The 6,974-nt window shown below is 32.3% G+C and overlaps 1 protein-coding gene across 2 annotated transcripts; it reads right to left on the bottom strand.

Annotated features, from left to right (window-relative positions):
- On the bottom strand, positions 2,097-6,481 carry LOC109359124. 2 transcript variants are annotated; one of them, XM_019603668.1, is made up of 4 exons: positions 6,354-6,481; positions 4,574-6,183; positions 3,943-4,090; positions 2,097-3,121 (listed from the first exon to the last, which is right to left on the bottom strand). In XM_019603668.1, the coding sequence occupies exons 2-4, from the start codon at positions 6,125-6,127 to the stop codon at positions 2,370-2,372; spliced, it is 2,454 nt and encodes an 817-aa protein (XP_019459213.1). In that variant the 5' UTR covers positions 6,128-6,183; positions 6,354-6,481; the 3' UTR covers positions 2,097-2,369. The 2 variants fall into 2 exon arrangements, with proteins under 2 accessions (XP_019459213.1, XP_019459214.1); XM_019603669.1 differs by lacking the exon at positions 6,354-6,481 and having other exon boundaries at positions 4,574-6,333.

The following is a 6,974-nucleotide window of genomic DNA, read 5'->3' as shown; positions in this document are numbered from 1 at the left end:
TATCTGGTGAGTTATCTCAAGGATGGACTGAAGCCACTGGACTTAAATATTCGGAAAATACATCTTGTAGAATAGTGGAATATAGTCAAACTAAAATTGTAGATCCAAATTTTTTATTACAGTTCTAGTCTAGTCAGAAATGAATCTCCATTAGCCCAAACGGAAATAACACAGTCTTCCATTCGAGAATATTCTCATATTTTTTTATCCAATTGAAAAAAGTAAGATACCTTTTTGCTTCAAGCCACTCAGCTTCCAAGACTAGTAGTATAGTACTTCTCTTAGTTCGCGTCATGTGTGCCAAGAATCTTTTTCTTTATTTCTCTTTCAGTGTGTTCCACGAGTTGTGTAGACAAATAGAACAACTTTCCCATTTTGATACCTCCATTATTTTTAATACTAAAGTACTTTAATTAATTAATTAATGCAATGATAATTTTTGAACCTTTTTAAGGGAAAAGTTTGCATTTATTTTATCACATATAATAAATCAAACATCAATAAAACATTGGTCTAGTTATTTAATAACCAATTGGATCCCAAGTGTCATATTAGACCAAACGTCATTCAATTCCCGAGAACTAACACTCATTGGGAGAGAAAAACACACTCAAAATAAATTACTTCCTTACATGAAATATATCAATGTTTATACCCAAAAAATATAATAAACCAAACATTTAATAAGATGCTTTTGAAGAGGAAAAAAATCTCCTTATATATCATTCATTGTGTACTATCTAATGTATGATATCAAAATTATTGTAAAGATGAAATAGAGTAATGATCTACATAACCGAGGTGATATGACTTTCTTATGATGAGTCTATATCTAGAACCCTTTGTTTGTGAATTGTGATTCCAAATAATCCACGCATTCATCATGAATTGAAGTATTAAACCATGATTTAATGAGAGCCAAGAACATACTGTAAGGAGGACAGATTGTGCATCATGCATTCTACTAACCAATTCCACCGATGGTGGTACCACAGTTATGGCTAAATTTGTACCAACAAAGACACATCGTGATTTGTGACAATGTTTCTTACTAAATATTATTATAGCACCATGTGTTGCACAATAACATTTAATCTTGTATATCCCTTCCAACAAGTTGTTCCATGCTATTTTTTTTCCTAGTCTATCATTCTTTATGGTTTTGTCTTTTGTCTCTTTCTGCTTCTAATTATTTGCGTTCTATTTGAATAGCTTTCCTTAAGGAGGCCTCTCTCCCCATTTATCAGAGGTAATTGTTATATATAAAAGACTAAAAGTTAGATTAAATTACTCGTTATTTGTATGTACATTATAAGAAAAATCAACCATCTACCCTAAACTATAAAAACTGTCAATAGATCCGGAATGCATAAAAAAAAAGTTATAAATGGCAGTCTTGTTAAACTAGAATTGGTCAATGACTCGATTAGAGTATTGGGTCAACGAGTTACTAGTTCAACCAGTAGGTTAATGGTTGGACCGGTTAACTCAGTTTGTATTAAAAATTCTAAAAAATTCATAATATTACGTAACAATATTTAATAATGGTATACTCAAAATTTAAAAAACATTATCATGTCTAATTAAACAACAACAAAAATAACATTTTACTACTATAAAATGACACAAGTAAGTTGATAACATCATCAAATAACATATGAACTATATTTTAACTACAACAAAAACATACAATAAATTTAAAATCTAATTAAACAATGAAAATTTTGTTATAATGTAAATTAACAAATGACAAACATAACTACAAATAACTTAAAAGTATTAACTCGGCCGGTTCAACCGGTATGACCACCTGAGTCACTAGTTTTAGGCTTAAACTGACCAAGCCAACCTGATTTGATACAAAACCGGTTAGATGAGAGGTTCGGAGGTTAAATGCCCGATTCACGGTTGAACTGGTGAGACTGACTGATTGGAGCCGAATTTTATAATACTTGATAATTCGTTTTACAAGGATTCCTAAAATCATAATGACTTATTTGATTTTCTAAAAACAAAATACATAGAATAATTTAAACTTTACAGAAATTTGAAGTACCCAAATAACAACATCATGAACTTTTGAATAGAACTCAAAGTGCATGAAAAACTCAACTACAATTTTCTATCCATCACGGATCCAATTACAAACTTAGTCTTGACCTATTTAAATTCCCCAAGAAAATACATAATGGAGTGCCTATAAATTACATATTCATTAATATAATCTAACAATGTTATATGATGGACTGCCTTGTGTTTATAATGGAGTGCAACAATAATAGAGTTACAGTCTTTATTATTTTATGTAAAACCAATAGCAGGTACCTAATCACAAAAGATATCAAACATGTCATGTTGTCTCTGGGGATTCAAGCCATGCCAGAAGTGAAATCAGCTACAACATTCTCCACGAGCTCTTGTATCAACTTTCTCTCTATTTCCCTCTCCAAAATATCAATCTCCAATTCCATAAGCTCAACCCACCTTATCCCCACAACCTCTTTCCTTACAACATTTTCTACCACCAGCCTGTTACTGTCCCCACTATCCCTCCAAACAAACCTTACCTCACTACCTATTAAATCCTTCATTTGGGCCACAATGTGGTCCATCAAATATGGACATAATTCACCCTCTTGGACTGTGTGGGTCCCACTACACATTCTGCTCTTCAAGAAGTACTTCTCTGATCCATAATGACTACTAGTCATTTCCAATAGTGCAGCATTCACACAATCAAACACAAGTTTCTGATTTGATCTCATTTTCCTTCTCTTGGCCTCATAGAGAGGTTGATAATGAGGAGGGTCCTTAATATTCAGATTATAGGCATATTTGTCCCTTAATGATGGGTCAAGTGGGCTTTCAAGTGAATGCCATATAGGGTAAAATGAATTGAATTGTACTTGATCATCGAGTCCAGCGGTTGATAGTAGCTTTTCCACTAAGAGATGCAACTCTTGTCCCTCAAACTTGGAGTCTAAGGAAGAAACCATCAAGGGTTTGAATGAATATGGACTTGCTAGTTCTGAACATGAATCATTCCATGATAGGGTTCTAACTATTGATTCTATAGGTGGTGATTTGTCAATTACATTGGTCTTGAGAAGCATCATTGATCCTATAGATATAAAATATATGACATTCTGGTAAAAATGTAAACAATAATAATTAAGATGAAACCTACGTATAAACTAAAAATGCCACCATACATCTATTAATGACAGATATGTATAGCACATGTCTACTTTTCTAGTATGACATAAGTCATAAAAAGAGTGGACTTGTACAGAAAATGAAGTTATAAACCATGGTATAATCAGAACATACAATTTTCATATGTGTATCTAACTGTATGTATACGTCTATGAGACATGCAAAAAAATGAAAATTAGGTGAGACCTTATACAATCAAATGATAAAAATTGAGTATAATGTATATTTAGGTGATATAATCACACTATAGATAGAAGGGGAGACCATTTATCATCAAATGATAAAAATTATGCATGTGATATGAGGTGATTTGTGTATAAATTTGGGTGTCCATTAGTACCATGTATATATATATATATATAGCATTTCTCGCATATGTTTAAGATGAGACATCTATTTAAAAGGAAAAACTAATTATTAATAATACATATATCTCTCACATGTAAATGAATTGTTTTAATCACGTCTAAATTTGCCGATTATACATTTAAGACTTAAAATTAAATCACTTTATTCAAATTCAATTACTTACATGTGATTGAGATCAATAGTTTTATTATCCTACACCATCCAATAATTTTTTGTCTAGGTTTGTGGCATAAAAGAGTGTGAATATAGCTATACATGTGAGCTGAGACCATTTATCATAACATGAAAAAAATTGTTTATATGAAAAGTTTCTCAAAATAGCAAGATAATGATAAAGAAAGATAAAGGCCTAATTACCCAAGTGACCACCCTTCATATATTCAAAGGAATCATGAGCAGCATTATCATCTTCAAAGGGAGGGTTTAAAACTGAGATTGGACTTGGCTGATCCTGGTTTTCACTTGAAATCTCTGGCACCATGGTCTTCGATACACTCAATCCAGGCTGTGAAAACAAAAACACAGAGACAAAATCTGTTATTATTTTACTTCTTGAATTTAGCAACACAAGATATTTTTTATATGCATTATATTGAATTCTATACTCTTAACATTTTACCTTTCCCTTTTATTCCACAGTTAAGTAATCATCTAAATATTTGGAAAAACAACCGTTCATCACATCCCCTTCCTTTTTATGCTATCATTTTCACTAGAATTCCCAACATAGCCTAACTAAGTAGCCATGAGTGAAGTTAAACAAAATAAAAGGGCGGCCCAAAGCACTAGACCCTCACTTAGTGGGGTCTGGGAAGAGTATATGTACTCAACCTTATCCATGTAAACTGAAGACTGTTTACAGAATTTGAACCTATAATCTTATGATCATATTAAGCAATAACCTTACTGTTGCGCTAAGTCTACACTCAAAGTTAAACGAAACATATATATAAAAAATAAACAAATTGTAAAGTAGTAATAGCATTACCTCTGGAGTAATTATTCCTTGCTGTTGTCCATTAGAGACTGAATCTGATAATGTTTTGTTTAATGATCCACATAGAGATGAAAGAGAGCACTCTTCAAAGCTATTGAAACTTTGAAACACATCATCCCTAATGAGTCCAAGTGAATTTACTGAAGACACTGATGTTTCAGTAACACTAGATTGAGAAAGATTACACTTTTCCTTTGTTGGTTTCTTATTCCTTGAGAACAAGAAACTCATAACTTTCCCCTTAAATGATGATTTCACACTTTTTGACTTTTTCACCACCTTGGATCCATGTGCTATGATAGCATCATCATGATCAGAAACTTCAACTCTGAGACCAGTTTCACAGACAGCAGAAGAACCAGTGACATAACTTGACATAGGAAGAGTTTTAGCAGAAGAATGAATTCTTATTTCCTCATCAGTAGAAGAATCACTGCAAGAAACAAATTTGGTTGGTTTTTGGTCTTCATTAATAATAATACCCTCAACTTCTGATGTAACAGATTTCTTAGAAAGCATCTCTCCCAAAGTAGAACTTTTTTTCACATGCATTTGTTCTTGAACAACATTACTATTTGATGCCATTATGGTCCATCTTTCAGAAAGTCTTTTCTTTGCTTCTTTGTACACTGATGACTCAGGAGAATAAGAACCTGCACCAAACCCATTGATGGTATCCAATGAATGCATTGAAAATGTTGACATAGCTTCAAAATCATCATGATCTGGTTTGTTACATGAACTTTCATCACCTCTATTGGAAAAGAGTGAAGAATACAAAGTTTCTGGTCTCTCATAGAAATTTCCACTTTGAAAATTTCTAGTTGATAAAGTTGTTGGAGAAACGTCAGAGCTAGGCTTCAATACCACTATTCTAGTAGATTGAACTCGAAACTCCTCAACTTCCTTGCTTGCTGAACAAGAATAGTGTTTCTCATCATTTTTATTCTTCATTCCAGCATTGTCATTATCAACAATCTTCAAAGGTTTAAGGAGATTAATGTTGTTTGTCTCAGATAGTGGAGTTGAAGCACAATGAAGTTCATCCATTAACTTGATTAAGAGATCACTATTGGAGCTTAAAACTTCCAAGGCATCCGAAAATTGCGTCGACCGGCGCAATCTCTCATCAGCAAGCATCCTTTTTGCTTCCATGAAATTCTGATGAACGAGAGCCATCTTTTTCCCATCAACATCTTCTTCACTCCACTTTGTTAACCCTGTCTTGCCTCTTACATGACTTGTAGTTCTCTGAGAATTTTGCACCCATTTTTCATAGATATCCCTGTAAGAAACTTGTTCTGGACTTGCATGATGAACTTCATGAAGCATTGAAATTTCCTTATTCAATGGTGACCCAGAATGAAAACCATACACATTTTGAGAATAATAATTTTTCTGGCTTCTATCTATAGCTAAATTTAACTCTCCACTAGGAAATGCTTCAAGTCCCATTAATTTGGCAACTAAATTTGGAGGATTGTGTTTGGTGTCTTTTTCTTTGGACATTATTTTTAGGCCTGAGAATATTGATGGGTGTTCCATTTAATTTTGTAGCTTATGATCACTAACATGTAATTGAGTTGTTGAAACAGAAGAAGCTGAAAAACAAGTAAATTAGGTAATTTAGGTACATATATAAGTTAAGTGAGATATAGGAATACTAAAAAATAGCATAGCAACATTAACAACTAAATCATGAGTTACAAGTTATAACTATTCCAAGCAACTTGGAAATAAAATAAAAACTTGTTGGACAACTTAAAGAAACCTCCAACTGGGTAGCATCATCATGCTCCAAATAACACATAAAAACAATACAGATCAGCAAGTGAGAGGAAGAGATTCTTTTGTCGGTCTGTTTCTACCTTTTTGCTTAGTTCTAGTAATATGTCTTCCATCTCTACTGCCCAATACAGGATCTCAAACCATATCCAATACTAGTAATTTTGAAACAAAAATAGAAAAATAATAAATATTTAATTTTTTTAATTGATATGATATATTTTTAATAATTAGAAATATATTTTGGGACAACAAATTTTTGTCCATTCTGCCCACTCTACTTAAAATGTTCTAGTTCAAACTGCTTTTCATTTATCTCTTTTATTCTGAAAATACGAATAATTTTCTTTCAGGACAAGACATAACTATCATTTGGAATGCTTTCATTTTGATATATGAATTAAATTTGATAACCAGAACTCAGTAAAAAATTAGATCGAATTGATTTGGAAATTTATTTCTTTGGGTTTGTAATAATCCGAAGAAATGAAATTAATAAGATTTGATTTCATTTTATTAACTAGTGGTGTAAGGTTCCGCTAGATCCTAGTACCCAAAAGGTCAAGAATTTCATTCTTACGAGTGACATTTGTTGGAAGGGGTAGTC

Source organism: Lupinus angustifolius, chromosome LG11 (genome assembly GCF_001865875.1).
Source record: "Lupinus angustifolius cultivar Tanjil chromosome LG11, LupAngTanjil_v1.0, whole genome shotgun sequence".
Taxonomy (NCBI): domain Eukaryota; kingdom Viridiplantae; phylum Streptophyta; class Magnoliopsida; order Fabales; family Fabaceae; genus Lupinus; species Lupinus angustifolius.
This window is presented reverse-complemented; position numbering and strand designations above follow the sequence as displayed.

Bases quoted from the DNA above. Each gene is read 5' to 3' on its own strand.
- LOC109359124 (XM_019603668.1), bottom strand. From the start codon at position 6,127: ATGGAACACCCATCAATATTCTCAGGCCTAAAAATAATGTCCAAAGAA. The intron at 4,091-4,573 runs GTAATGCTATTA...TTGTTTTCACAG, and splicing joins AAGGAATAATTACTCCAGAG to CCTGGATTGAGTGTATCGAA. The intron at 3,122-3,942 runs GTAATTAGGCCT...TTATATCTATAG, and splicing joins TATGAAGGGTGGTCACTTGG to GATCAATGATGCTTCTCAAG.